This window comes from Theobroma umbraticum, unplaced genomic scaffold, assembly GCF_002168275.2.
Source record: "Theobroma umbraticum cultivar Fairchild unplaced genomic scaffold, ASM216827v3 scaffold_146.0, whole genome shotgun sequence".
NCBI classification, from domain to species: Eukaryota; Viridiplantae; Streptophyta; class Magnoliopsida; order Malvales; family Malvaceae; genus Theobroma; species Theobroma umbraticum.
The window spans coordinates 6942487-6957113 of NW_018397265.1; the positions used below are offsets into that span (position 1 = coordinate 6942487).

At 35.5% G+C, this 14627-nt stretch overlaps 4 protein-coding genes and 1 pseudogene across 7 annotated transcripts in view; 3 read left to right on the forward strand and 2 right to left on the reverse strand.

Annotated features, from left to right (window-relative positions):
• Positions 1 to 552: 552 nt before the first annotated feature.
• On the reverse strand, positions 553 to 3555 carry LOC110422825 (Nucleic acid-binding, OB-fold-like protein). Its single transcript, XM_021436837.1, has 4 exons — positions 3277 to 3555; positions 2760 to 2986; positions 1605 to 1705; positions 553 to 769 (listed from the first exon to the last, which is right to left on the reverse strand). Exons 1-4 carry the CDS (start codon positions 3553 to 3555, stop codon positions 693 to 695), a joined length of 684 nt encoding a protein of 227 aa, XP_021292512.1. The 3' UTR covers positions 553 to 692.
• Positions 3556 to 4602: 1047 nt separating this feature from the next.
• Positions 4603 to 5100, forward strand: LOC149526820 (peptidyl-prolyl cis-trans isomerase CYP26-2, chloroplastic pseudogene; annotated as a pseudogene).
• Positions 5101 to 5254: 154 nt separating this feature from the next.
• LOC110422437 (peptidyl-prolyl cis-trans isomerase CYP26-2, chloroplastic) lies at positions 5255 to 6091 on the forward strand. Its single transcript, XM_021436335.2, has 2 exons — positions 5255 to 5478; positions 5805 to 6091. The coding sequence occupies exons 1-2, from the start codon at positions 5411 to 5413 to the stop codon at positions 5905 to 5907; spliced, it is 171 nt and encodes a 56-aa protein (XP_021292010.2). The 5' UTR covers positions 5255 to 5410; the 3' UTR covers positions 5908 to 6091.
• A 32-nt stretch (positions 6092 to 6123) lies between these two features.
• On the reverse strand, positions 6124 to 11791 carry LOC110422435 (C3HC zinc finger-like protein). Of its 4 annotated transcripts, XM_021436333.2 has the most exons (9): positions 11531 to 11788; positions 11243 to 11426; positions 10969 to 11092; positions 10507 to 10847; positions 9355 to 10174; positions 9077 to 9153; positions 8866 to 8980; positions 6738 to 6937; positions 6124 to 6362 (listed from the first exon to the last, which is right to left on the reverse strand). In XM_021436333.2, the coding sequence occupies exons 1-9, from the start codon at positions 11611 to 11613 to the stop codon at positions 6135 to 6137; spliced, it is 2172 nt and encodes a 723-aa protein (XP_021292008.1). In that variant the 5' UTR covers positions 11614 to 11788; the 3' UTR covers positions 6124 to 6134. The 4 variants fall into 4 exon arrangements, with proteins under 4 accessions (XP_021292008.1, XP_089640737.1, XP_021292007.1 ...); XM_089784611.1 differs by having other exon boundaries at positions 9077 to 10174; positions 11531 to 11791; XM_021436332.2 differs by having other exon boundaries at positions 8866 to 9153; positions 11531 to 11787.
• Positions 11792 to 14023: 2232 nt separating this feature from the next.
• The window catches only part of RABE1B (RAB GTPase homolog E1B), a 1820-nt gene continuing 1216 nt past the window's right edge, over positions 14024 to 14627 (forward strand). The window contains exon 1 of the mRNA XM_021436334.2: positions 14024 to 14627. This exon is cut by the window's right edge and continues 1216 nt beyond it. Within this exon, the coding sequence (XP_021292009.1) occupies positions 14165 to 14627 (463 nt within the window). The 5' untranslated portion in view covers positions 14024 to 14164.

A 14627-nucleotide genomic window follows, 5' to 3' on the forward strand; every position in this document is an offset into this window, starting at 1 on the left:
TAAAACTTCAATTTATATTTAGTGACATGGAGAGTTTTCACAAGTAAATGATGATATTATCGACATATCAGAGTAAACATAAAAGCTATCTTAGACCTATTATTTTCATCACTTATTCATGGATTTATAAATATTCTAACATATATGTTTGTTTCCCTTCCTCACTGAGTTGATGATCATTGAATCTGTGAAACTCACTCCCATAAATTATTATACAGATAAACAAATAGTTAGGGATATCATTAGCGAGATACTCTCTCCAGCTGTGTAGGTAAATGGCATTTCCTAACTTTCTCTTGTGTCATTCCACTGTCAAGTCGTCCAATCACTTTCAATTTAAAGAAATGTTGTATTTAAATATATAAACATGGGATATTCCATAACTTATCAAACATATTTTTTGAATTGAGAATATGGACTCGTGGATCTAACATTGTGCAGGCTGATGAACCATATAGAGATATATCATCAAAACAGGGAGAGTCAACTGCTCCAGCCAACTCAGCCAGGAATATTAGTTATTAAGACAACTACTTTACGCATAACATGCAATTTCAAGAACTTTCGAATTGGCGCAAACTTTTTCATCCATAAATTACCTTTAAACATAGTATGATTACAAATGCGAAAACTGGTTCCATGCAAAAGAAATTTTTAGTTCTTTAACCATAACCAAAGTTTGCTAGGTTCTACTAAAAGCCAACACCCTTCACTTCTCCTGGAGTTGCTTGCAGGGTATTATCGCCTTTTCCCAAAACTAAAACCCGACCTGCAAAATCCACAGCAAAGATTGCGATAAAAGTCAAGGAGAAACTCGTTATGGTGCAAAACTGTGAAGTTATTTGTCAACTTGCCTTCACCGAAAATAAAAAAGCACTAATCTCCTATCATTTCATCTGTGAACTAGTAAACCAAGAGCAAAAAAATGGAAAAAAAAAAGAAAAAGGAAGGATTATGCCAATAAGCCACAAGATAACCTAAATTTAGATTCATCCATGCATGGGACAGTCACCATTCATCAGCAGAAAAGAAAAAAAAAATCGAGTGAGATGATATTGTTCTCATAGGCACAGCTGTGACCATTTTGAATATTATAATGTAGGATCTATACCTTTTACTAAGGTTGCAAATAGAATAACAAACCGATTTGAATATATATAACCCACAACCTATGTAGAAGAGTAATGCTATTAAACTTTTTTCGAAGGAAAGTAATACAAGTAAAATTTGATGTGCTTAAAAACAGAACAAAAGTCAAAACGCATTCATGGGGTCAACAAACCAAAAAATTAATGTTCAATCATCAAAACCACTCGCCATTTTGACCAATAGTGACACATTAGAATGTTTGGTTTTGTCAAGTGGGGAAATAAAACATGGCATGACATGTTAATCAGAAACAAATTCTCATTACTCATGTCAAAATCCATATTAAAGCACCAAAAACCTCTTAGGATAAAAAGAGAATCTTGAGAGAATAAGTATAAAGTTTTTTTTTTTGGTAGTAAATACTCAATAGAGCAAGTAACTAGTTCAGTTCAGATATTTTCCTGTCCATCCTTGGAGCATATTAAAATAAAGAATGAAAGATATAATATACATACCATTTCGACGAATGGAAACCTCTCGAATCCGACGAACCAGACCAGTGATTGGGTCAGTGAAGATTTTTGTCTCCAGATTTCCCTCCAAATATAAGGTCATACTACATCACCCAAATGGAAAAAAATAGGGAGAAGAATATTAGAACCTAGATCAAGAATGAAGACAATCAACAGCTGATATAATCATGACAAGGAGTTGCAGTCATTAGAATATAAGGCCATGCTCAAAACCAGATTACAATATCGTTCAATATCCCACCCATCTGAAAGGACTGATTAGACTCTTCATTTTAAATTTTATACATTAACAGAACCAATGACCACAAGTGTTGATATTAAAAACAAATCTCTATGGAAAACAGGTCTGCTTAGAAATGATCCAGCAAAGTCTCCGCACTCAAGAACATTCAATACACAAAGCCATTCATTAAGCAATCTTTCAAAACCAACTATTCTCTTGGCATTGACTGGCTAATGAGCAATGGTTCTCCCAAGACTCCAGACGTTTGGCTTTGACCATCTAATTAGTCAGTTCACAGTCATTTGACGATACAGTGCATAGCATCTTTTAAATATGTTCTGAGTCATATATCCATGCTGATAAAAGGAAGATATTTTGCTAACGACAACCTTATGATGCAATAAAGGAGTCATTACTAGGAAAATTCTGCATCATTCGATTATCTTCAATGTCAACTTAATCCTCATTCTTGTACTTACCCTTCTCATGCATTTCATACTCATTAAGGATGGCTTAGCCTGCAACAGTTTCAATAAAGGGACTATCCAATTCTAGATGTAAATAGATTTTTTACGCTCTCTGAATTTGGTAGTGGATAACTGCACAGTTATCCAAGAATTAGCTATAACAGAGCATTGCAAGACAACTTCTTCAAAAACAAAATGCCTAATAACTTTAATGAATTGGTCATGTCAGAGCATCCAGCCATCGTTTACAGAATGCTTCTGTTCCCTACATCAAGGCAATCCCGTTCATTGACCCCTGTGCTAACTTTTGCAGATAACAAGGGTCATTGTTAGAAATGGCGGTAAGGAATGAAACTCAAAGGGAGAAGAAAATGGACATCATCCAAAACCAAAAGAAGCATTTCAGCATATTAAGTAATATGAAAGAAGCTTAGAATAAAACCTCACCCAGGCACAACATGTTTCATGAGGAGCTCTCCCAACTTCTCTTGGTAAACACAAATTCGATGCCACTGAACAGCACAGCGGTTGGCATACTCCTGCGGTTCCTCATTCTCGTACGGCCTCCTGTTGTTGCGAATCCCACCTGTCGCCACTGAAAACATTGTAACCGCCAATCCATTCTTCAGTTTCTTCTGCACGGGGGTCTGCCCTACCTGTCCGACCAATATTGCCTACAAAAAAAAAAAAAACAAAACGTCCAGAACCACTCTGAGTTAACGTTTGGAACACAGCTCCAAAACAAAATATTTCAACCTCTAACAGCAGCTGCGAAATGCCCATATTAAACTCAAAAGGACAACTGTTTGAATATTCATCCAAAATTCCAGAAACCCAAAAAAATCCATACGACTTCCTTTTAATTTAGCTACTGCCAAAAGCTTTCCTAACAAAAAGTTTCGAATTTGAAGAATAAAGTTAAGAAGAAAAGAACCCAAAACCAGTAGGGTGAAATTGACTGCACCTTATAAACGCCCACATCGAGGCCATTCTCAAGCGAGCCATCGTATAAGCGTCTGTGGGAGTTGGAGTCCTTGTAAGATTCCGACGGCGTTGAGGGCTGAGATGGAGTTGAGTAGGGAACTGAGTCACTGTCCGAGTCGGAGCTCGTAAGGAGCGTGAGCGAGAGTGAGATGGAAGAGAGTGTGGGTGTAAGAAGAGGCAGTTGAAAGTGTTGAGGGGTTTTGGGTTGCAGAGAAGAGATCGATAAGCAATTCTTGATAACTGCCATTGATTTCGCCATTTTTCCTTTTGGAAAGAATATCAAAAGGAAATGGAAATTCTGATTGGGGTTTTAGAGTGGCTTAAACCTAAGTGACATGAACTCAACTCAATTACAGTATATGGTACAGTGCCGTGAAATGCATAAACTAATTAATTTTTACGTCATATTTATGATTAATTAAAACTCACAATTTTGTAATTAAAAATAAAAAATCGTGAAAAAAAAGATAAAAATAAGAAAGTAAAAGGAAAAATAAATAATAAATGGATATACTAATCTTTTTGTTTAAATATTTTATTTAATAAAAATACAAATAACAATCTTCAAATTCTATTTATACAATTATAAGCATAATTATTAGAAGTAGACTGGATCCAATAATTGCTAGTTAATGTTAAGTGTCGAACTTTAAACTCAATTTCGTATAATTTTAAATTTTAAAAATAAAATTTAAATAAATTTTAAAATTATAAAATTAATAAAAATAAAAACAAAGAAGACAAAGCTTTTGAGAAATATAATATTTTGAATTTCACTAAAAGGTGTGAAGATATCTATTTATAAACTGATAGTCTTTTTTATGGATAAGTTTAAAAAGACATTTTAGGAATCACATATAACATTTTTACTTTTCATATTAACTTAATAATATCTATAAACGGATATGAAAACTTAATTGAATATAATAAAAAATAAAAATTTATTTATATTTTTTAAGTAATGTATGAGCCTTTTTGAGTATTATGTTTTTTTTTTTAATCTTTTTCCTTTTAATAAAAGAAAAAATCCGGAAATCAGGACCTCATGTTCTAACTCAAGCGATGGCCCATAGCAGGCTCAGCGAATTGGGAGTATGTCTTAGGCACCATATAAAAACAAGGCATTTCTTGGATTTTGGATGGATTGATTCACCATTTTTCTTATCCTCAAAAATCTCTGCAAAGAGAAGCATATCAAACAGAATTTCATCTGCAGCAGCAGTAACAGCAGAACTCTCTTGAGGCAGTGAAGATAGAATCCCAAAAGGAAAGGAAAACTGTTAAAAGCAGTGAAATAAGCAGAGAAATGTTACAGAGCCCAAAATTTTTACAATCCTACCCACCATTACTTCACCCTCCAACTGCACCAGCTCCCCTTCCACAACTCCCTACCTTTCCTGCTTCCCCTTCTTCCCCCATTCTGAGACAGTTCAAATTATCAAGGCGAGAGCTTACAATTTCCGGCAACTCTTCACTGCTTCTCCTGTTAGGTTCCCAGGCTCTGGAACAACACTATCCATCCAAGGCTCAGGCTGTAGAAATTCCAACGGAAGACAATCGACAGGAGCAGAATGTTAACACTACTAGTCTTGATTGCAGCAAGAAAGTTTCTACCAAACGAGCTTTTCTTGATATAGCCATTGATGGAGAGCCTGTTGGTCGCATTGTTATTGGACTATATGGGGATGATGTTCCTGCTGGGGCTGGCAGGTTTAGCAGTATAGTTAGTGGAGCTGCTGGAATTAGCTACAGAAGGAAAGAGTTCATTAAGATCATGCCAACTACGTGCAACATGGTGGGTTGAGATCTTTCGGTGTTGATGCCGAGCTTGCGAAGAGAACTGGAAGCAGTCTGGGTCCTGAAAATCTGAGGGAGGAGTGGAGAGGTGTATGACGAGTGTCCAGGAGTAAAGAACTTGGCTGGATCGGTGAGCATCATCGTCAGGGATCCTCTAAACCGCCTCCGAAACTGAATTGGTTGCTCGAAAGGGGAAGCTGGAGGTTGATCAGGAAGAGATTGGAACAGAGCCGAATGGTACAGAGTTTGTGATTGCTATCAAGGATTCACCAGAACTGGATGCTTCAGCTCTCGTGGTTGGGGAAGTCTTGGAAGGAATGGAGGTTGCAAAGAGAATTGGACAGGTCAAGACTGTGCAAGAGAACACCGGTTCCCCTTATTTCAGGTATGCTTTTCAATCATGGCAATATTCATGGTGCTCTTCTTAGCAACTTCATAAAATAGCATGTAGACTTTGGAGCTAAGAACCCAATAAATGTCATGACTCTGTTATACATTCATCTTAAAAAGAAAGTGTTCTATGTAACTCTATTCTTGTTCTTCCAAATTCAACGATTTCAAAGAAAAAAATAACAAAGAAAAGTAAATTTCATCTAAATTCTCAAAATTTATTAATTTAATTTAAGTTCGTTATATTTGAAAATGAACAACATTTCGGATCAAAACAACGAGACCTCCATTAACAGATGTGTACTTGTTTTTGTTGAGCAGGGTGGCCAAGCTAATAGGTGATAAAAGAGCAGTCGTGGCAGAAAGAGGCTTCAATCGCCCCTACTCGAAGGTGCTCATCACAAACTGTGGCTTGATGGACTGAACCATATCCCATTTGCATATTGCTCATATCCCTTCAATTTTGAGTGAAGAGTGACCTGTTCTATGCAATAAACTAAGTATTTCTACTTCTCAACATGTCAATCCAAAAATTTGATTGAAACTCATAAGCTGTAGTATGGCTGTCAATGGGATTTTAAGCTTTAATCTCAAGCAGTAATTTGGCTGTAAATAGAGGATGGGGGACTAAGACAACCACAACAATAGATATTAGATACAACATATTTTAGGTTTGAAGAAGGGTGGAATTGAGATACATGATTGCCATCCTAGCATACACATGAAACAAGGGAAGTCGAATCTCCGGTATCTTTGGACATTCATGATACACCGGAATAAAAGTACAAGCAGCAATTTTAGCTTGATTCCTGGGTTCTTTGGTCTTTTGGCTATAGGAGACGTGAACAGCTTTCTAACTGATGCAATGGGATCATCAACCTGCAGAATAAAATCCTCTAAAGATTATAATAAAGCAATGGACAGTATTTGATCGAACACAATTAATTTTATCTTAAATGTTGACATATATCTGGATTCATCAAACGGAAGAGGATATCCTTCCTCAATCACCATGTATAAGCAACAGTTCCTGTAATCAAAGAGCTGCTGTCCGTGTCTCAAAACCTAATTATTTTTTATTTCAACAGATTCGAAATATAGAGTAGGATAGAGGTCAAGTAGGAATAAGCAGTATAAATAATTAAAAGTTAAAACCAACAGCAAACATACAAACTAGTATCAAATACTTCCATTTTAGCACCAAAAATATGGTAACACCTCCTTTACTTGAGTAGAAGTAAAATTTTAACTTACCTTAATCAGAGAAGCAGATGAAGTAGAACATGTAGGTGAAGAACGAGGAAAATTTTTCCCGCCTAGCAAAGCAGATAATGTTTGTTTCCATCCAGGTGTGCTGCTACCTGCTGATGCAATCCATGGACAAAAGTGTCTGTGCTGCCTTATTGGATCAAACTCTGTTATCTTATCCATGCACAGTTGCTTTAGATCCTTTCCTGCAAAATGGAGGTAGCAGTTTATAAAACCACCCTTAGATTTAATGACAAAATCTCATAGAATCAGACTATCAGAGAAAGATAGGTATGTAACAATTACAAATGCCACAAACACATAAACCAGCTACATGCTATATATCAAGAAGGTTACACTTTCACAATTAACCACCTAGACAGCAAGATTCTTATAAGGGGGCATCCGAGCATTTGACTCATTGGTTGGTGCATGATTTCCCTACTTAAAGAGCAGGGTTCAAATCTCTTCCCAACCCCCCCCCCCCCCCCTCCCTCCCCACAAAAAAAAAAGGTTCTTATAAGGCGGGAAAATAGGAAAAGAAAATAATTTTTCATGCAGCTAATGGATCAGCCTTCCAGGCAGCACTGAAACTGAGAAAGATCACAAAGCTTCTAGCTGCTCTAACGACGGATTTCTAGTATAACATATTTATGCATTACTAGCAAACCAAGGAGAAAACTTGAATTCAACTCTGGCTAAGTTACACAACAAGACACTATTGCAGCTTTAAACATTCCAGAGATGGTATTGTGAATGAACATCAACATGCCATCCCAGTGGCAATGAAGTGCTTGAGTGCAATCCAAGTCAACAATTGCCACATGATTCTTGGAGCACTATCTTCCATCAGTCCAGTAAGAACTTGAAATGCTCCAATAGCAGATCCCTCGATAAAAAATAGATCAAAGAGAAATGATATTAAAGTCCATCACCTCAAAATTTAAAGCAACCTATAAAGATAACCTAAACTGCCACCAGCACCGTAACCTAAGCCTCATTTCAATCAAGTACTGTCTTTGAATAATCATATATCGAGAAATGTATATGTTGATGGCTATGTTTCTTTCCATATATGCATCAAGGCACATGTTTAGGAAGATTCTTCTACATGACAACCCTAGCACGTCGTCTACCCATCCAACAAGTGATCTATCCTCTCATCTTGTACTTGAATAACTAGAGGGAGAGTGTTATTTCACAAATGGTGAAAGTGTTATTAGTAAAGCCATTGATTTTTAACTAGGTGCTTGGTTGATCAAAAGAAATTACAGAAACCATTTTGGAATCTATAGAAAAAGCGAAAAACTAGACTCTAGGTGTTTAACTTAACTAAGTGTATAAGAAGCATGAATAAGTTTATAATTGACAAGATATGTTGGAAACAAATAAAACTTGGCTTCCCATACTCTCATAAATCTAGGAAGATAACTTTGGTCTCTTTGGGCTTTTCTGTACTTCGCAATTGGAGCATTCTTCTCACATGTAAATAAATTTCATATTTGTCAAACATCTTCTACAAAAAACTAGAAGAAAGCTCCAACACCTACTAATTTCACAACTTCTAAACAGGAAAATATAGGACAACTTAAATGTTCAACTTGGAGCATAGAACTGAAATTTCAACCTCTCTTAGGTGTGAAAGCCACAAAATGGTAACAAGTAATCAGTATATAAGGCAAGAATCTTACTAACAGAAAAAGATAGTTTAGCAAATTAGATTACTGCTTCATTTTCTATTAATCAGCTGGTAAGCAGATAAGTCATATATAAATCACTCACCCTCAGATAGACCTTAAAAGAAATTGATGGGTGAAACAGACCTGACATGCTACAGGTATAGAAAATAGATTTTTCATAGGAACATATTATATAGGCAGAAAAAGAAGTTCATCCTAATAAACTTGATGTAACATAAGAGTGAAATAGTATATTCTCCAACTGAAAATATACATGCAGTTTAACTTCATAATCTATAAGCAATAAATAATCAGTTAAAAGCATAACAAGCCCCGAAATAAAGGGAATTAAATAACAATAGAGCAAAAAGCATATTGATAGTGAAACTTTCATTTTATTAAAGGTTATTTTTAAAGAGCACCAAGGGGTGAGGACAACAAATAATAATGCTTACCTTTGGCACAGGCTAAGACCTTATCGTTTTGTGCAGTCTGCCTTCCAGCAATTACACCTTCCTGGCTATTAGCATTTGGTGCATCAGAACAAGTTTTGTCTTCTCTGGAGTTCATCTTGTATGTGCCATCAATATTTACATCAGCTTCCAAGCCAGAGGCAGCACATGTAGACTCTTGATGATTAGATAAAGAAATTTCTTTATTGCAAACCTTATCTGATTCTGCAATTTGTTCTGGATGGCACTTTTCAGATGTCATCATCACTGATGAATCATTATCCCTAGTTCCTGCATTTCCAGGGAACCCATTAGCACCTTGGGTCATAACAGAAGACTCTCCAACTTGCAAAGTACCAGAACCAATTATTGCTAAAATACCAGATCTATTATTATAGTCTACATTTTGTGACAATTCATTACTTTGGCAGGAACCTTGTACTACATTCTGAAAACTCTCTATTTGACCCCTCATATTAGAATCATACATACCATTATCAGGATAAGTTTCTTCTGCAGTCAAGCCGGTTCCTTCCAATGGCATGAGGTTTCTGAAAATATCATCTCTTGCACTATCTTGGTTTGAACAAGGGGATTGATCATTGCTTGTAGAATTACAATTCACTTGATCATCCTTTTCTTTATTTGAAGTTCTCATGTCTTCCAATAGCACAACTTGGCCTTCTTCTCCTTGAATCATATTGCAGTTGGCTTCTGGTCGAGCATCTTCCTGATTAATATGTATCTGCTCTCTAAACTCTGGATGATATAAAAGCCTAGCCCTTAGACTCTGGCCAATAACAGGCAGAGAGATTGTTGCTTTTATGTTTTGTCGTGTTGGCGGTGGACCCCCTGCTATAGTTAATTTTAAATTTGAAGATTGCTCCATAGATGATGACCCAACATTTGAAGCAATGGCAACAACCCTCTCACCAACATTGCTTTCATGGCCTGAGTCATGGACTCCAGGATTGACTTCCGCATATCCAACAACTCTGAAGAACTCCACAGGCTGTTGAACAGTGGAGAAAGTCCATAATCCAACACTAGCACCACAAAGCCTGCAATCTAGAACAACAGACTTGGGATCATACTGCAATCTACAAGAATTCTCAGATTCTTTATTTGCCTCCAAATTTTCATTTTCATCAATAGAATGGATGCTGGGACTCGGATTTCGTCCATTATCAACTCCCTGGGATAAATTTAATATATCAGCATCTTTGACAACATGATTTGGACCATCCTTGCATTCAACCACATACGGGAGTGAACGTGGTTCCCAGCCACAAAGACTTATAAGCTTCTGTGCCTGCACATTTTCAACACTGTCACTCTTCAACACCAACAAAAATTCAAGAATACAGAAAACCACAGTCAATAACTGCAGGATGTATTATACTTGTGTCAGTCACAAATTGGAAACACCATACAATATTTTTTGCACTAGAAAGCAGAATTAGGAACAGTATAAAAATGCAATACATGAAAGTTTCAGAGTGCAACAAATGCATGCATACATGTGAGTGAGTGTGTGTGTGTATGTGAAATGAATGCAACTGAAACTGGCAAAAATTTAGAAATATATCTATTAGCATTACGAAACCTATAATTGCAAACCAAAATGACAAACAAGTGTCATACCTGATGATACATGTTAGTGGAATCCACATCAGATCCACTTTCAATAGTTTCCGATTGGGAAAATGCAGCACTCTCTTTCTGATAATCCAACATTAAGGGTTGTCTGAGGAATTCTTCCAGCTGAGGGCTTCTCATAAACTCAATGGCTGAAGATGAAATCACCGGAAGAGCTAAAATTTGACAGAGTGAACAAGATCGCTCCTTGAATTTCTCAACTAAATCAGCAGGCATAATGGGAGGAAATTCAGCCAGTCTTTCCTCGCAGGCAATGTTAATCCAGGGGCAAAGTAATTTGTGTCCACTATCCAGCTTTAAGCTAAACACCAAGGCTGCCTTCTCAACTGAAGAGCATAGAATAATACATCCCATTTAGCCGCAAACACAATATAATACTTTCTTTTACAATTACAAGAATTCGTTTAAAGAGTGATTGAGTGGAGTAAAATTAGATGCATGGCATGCCTTGCTGCTGCGTCCAAGAAGGTGGAGTGGAAAAAAGAAGACGCGCTCCGCATGATTCACAGGCAATAATATCCATATCTACATTGACCCAACCTCTCCTAGCACAATTTACAGCACTTACTACCTAATAACAACGGAAAAGACAATCATCCATTAACTCCCATCAATTTGAAAAAAAAAAAAAGGGTTTACTCAGAACATAGGAAATTAGTAACTAAGATAGAAAGAAAGAAAGAAAGAAAGAGTGGGGTTGGATTCTAATGAGTAAGCGAACCTTGGGCTTAGCAAACCAAGTCATGGATTTGAATGTCGATAGCCTCCTCACAAGGTCTCCTCTATCCCAGGGTCTACACAGTGGAGCTTCAGCCGTAACTAAGCAATGCTGGGGCTCTTCTAGCGCTAAAGCAGACGACGGATTGGGGCGTTTCTTGCCTCGTAACGATTGTCCTCCCAACGAGCTACCAAGTTTATCACAAATAAATATACAAAAAAAAAATTAGAACCAATAATATTAGAAATTCAAATTCCATCAACTAGACCCAAAAAGAAAAAGGAATAAAACCTGGAGTAGGAGGGAGTCGGTTTAGGGGAATGAAAGATCTTGTTCATGATCGAATGAAACCTCTCCTTTGAATTCTGCGCCATTATTTCTTTCTTTTATCTTCTTTTCCTTTATCAAAGAGAATGTAATCTGTTCGAGAGAGAGTTCCTTAGAAGAAGAAGAAGAAGAAGAAGAACGTTGCTCGAGCTTCGCCTTGCCGTATCCAGTTCGGCCTCGCTCGCTTTCCTTATATAATGTCTTTTCATCGGCAGCTTCCTACACGAACACCATGTAAGCTATGGTTCCAAATTGCCGCAAGCTTCCATGGGCCGGGCGGAGAATTTGCTTGTTCAGAGGTCGGGTCGGCACCTCAGAAGAGTTGAGTTGGGCCCAACTTCGGTTTTATCCATTTATATGATGTTTTAATGTTTAAAAATAATTAAAAACTTTATAATATTTTAAATATTAAAATTATAAATTATATAAAACTATTTATTTTGTGATTTATTTTCTAACTATTATTCTTAAAAATCGTAAAATTTAGAAGAATAAACTTAAATTTTGTATTTCAATAAAGAGATAACATTGGAAAAATGAATATTATTTTGAAACACTTAAAATAATAAGATGGATATTCAATTTGAAATAGAAGAATAATATCGAGCTACAAATGGGCGTAAAATTTTAAATCCAAATATAGTCCGAGTTAATCACATTTATCTTATAGTTGATGTATGTATCTCTATTTTTAAAAAAAATAAAGTTCTATCCTCTTTTCCCAAAATCAAAATAATAATAATAATAAGAAAAAATCGAAGTATATTGCAATAAACATTCATGACTTTTGTGAGATATTTCGATTTCATCCTCGACCTTTAAAACTCAATTTTTTTTATTTACAATCTTTACAAAAAAAAAATCAAAATTCAATCATTTTGTCAATTGATATCAAAATTAGATCAAAACTTGTCACTTTAACGCCTCATGAATGTCCATGTGGAATTAAAATTAAAATGTGATATGTGATTAAGATTGTCGTGAGAATGCGTGGATTTATTTTTTTCATTAATTTAATATAAATTATTACTATTAAAAATAAATTCATACATGATTAGATGATAATTTTAAAAGTTTATATTTGATATACTATTGATGTAGAGTATTTATATATTATTAGTTAATCACAACATGTCACCTCATAAAGTGTATAAAGATAAAAATTTAAAAGTCAATTGATAATGAATATTTTAAATTTATGAACATCTTAAATTTATGACATAATGATTGAAAAAGCCTTTTAATTATTTAAAAATATTCAACTAAATTTTTATTATTTTGTTAAGTTTGATCAAACCTCAATTCTTTTATTTTATATTAAATAAGCTTTTTTTTATTAATAAAAATTAATTAAAATGTCATTTATCTTTTTATATTGATGTAGAAAGTGAAAAATATTACAATATCATGTCATAATGTTATATCAACAAACCTTTTCATCATTCTGTATGTCATATTAATATTGCATGACACAAAATGACAAATAAAATTTTGAATACTAATAGTTTATTAATCATTAATGATAAAGATTTATTTAATTTAAAATAAATATATAATGATTTATTTAAATTTCTTTATATAATTTATAGTTTTTTTAAAAAAATATTATATCTAAATTAATTTACTATCAAAATAACAACATTTAATTTATTAATAATTTGTAAAATTACTTTGTATCAAATATAAATTCAATAGTAAATTATTGAAGGGAAGGTAGATTTGTGGACCACTGAACTCCGTTGGCAAAGTTGAGAACCTGAATCAGAGACGTGGCACCGAGAAGCGGCTGCCTATGTTTCTCTTATTTTGAACCTCACATAACTACGAAAATGACCCCCTTGAGAGTTAAAGACCATGCAAAAGCTTCCTATACTAAAAACATATCTGAATTATTGGTTTATTTTTTTGTAAATTTAGATGAAAGGAATTCGAATTTTGTTATTTTAAATAAGAGATTATAAATCAATTAATCAGTTAAATACTTTGAATTATATTTGTTTATATAATCAATTTTATATCATTTTATTGTATTTATATAAATTTTAAATCTCAACAAAAGAAACAGCATCAATTATTTTAAATTTGATTAATGTTTTTTAATTACATGACATTTAACATAATAATTAATGTGATCATAGATAATTGATATGAAATTAATCACTTAATTGTATGATCAAAGCACATTAGATAAAGTAAATTACATGATCATATAATTAACTCTCGTCTTATTTTAACGAGTAATAAATATTACAAGTATTGAAAACTTGTCTTACTCGAATTTTTATCTAAAAAAAAAAAACCCATCTAGCATTGACTTGATGGTTTAGATGATTTTACGTGAAACGTACACGTGTCAGAATCAGAGTGTGATAGCATGGAAATTTCAGTATTGCCCGAAGTGAGCACCGTCAATGGAGCAACAGAGGGGAGTGGATAAAACTCATATTAGCCCTTCTTTGGTCCTTCCAAACAAGATAACAAAACAAATCCGTTGCCTTTCTCCCTCCCCCTTGCATTCCTGCCTCCTCCATTTCTGTACCCAAAGGCCAAAACCCCCCCAATCCTCCCGCGTTCTCTGCTCTCTGAAGCGTAACGGAAATGGCAATTTCATCGACAGCAGCAGCGGCAGCCGCTTCTTCAAAGCTTAGATACCCCTACGTTTCCCCTCTCTCGACTCACTCCGCAACCTCCACAGCCAGTTTCTCCGCAAAATCTACAAAACTGACCCCAGCCCATCTCTCATCTTCCTTCCTCCCGCCTTTCCTCACCACTACCGCCACCAGCACCGTCATCCGCCGGCTCGGAGGGGCTCTCACCGTGAAAGCCGCGCGTGGCAAATTCGAGCGGAAAAAACCCCACGTCAACATCGGCACCATTGGCCATGTCGACCACGGCAAAACCACCTTAACCGCGGCTCTAACCATGGCCTTAGCTTCAATGGGTAACAGTGCCCCTAAGAAATATGACGAAATCGATGCCGCCCCAGAAGAGCGTGCTCGTGGTATCACCATTAACACGGCCACCGTGGAATACGAAACCGAGAACCGCCATTACGCCCATG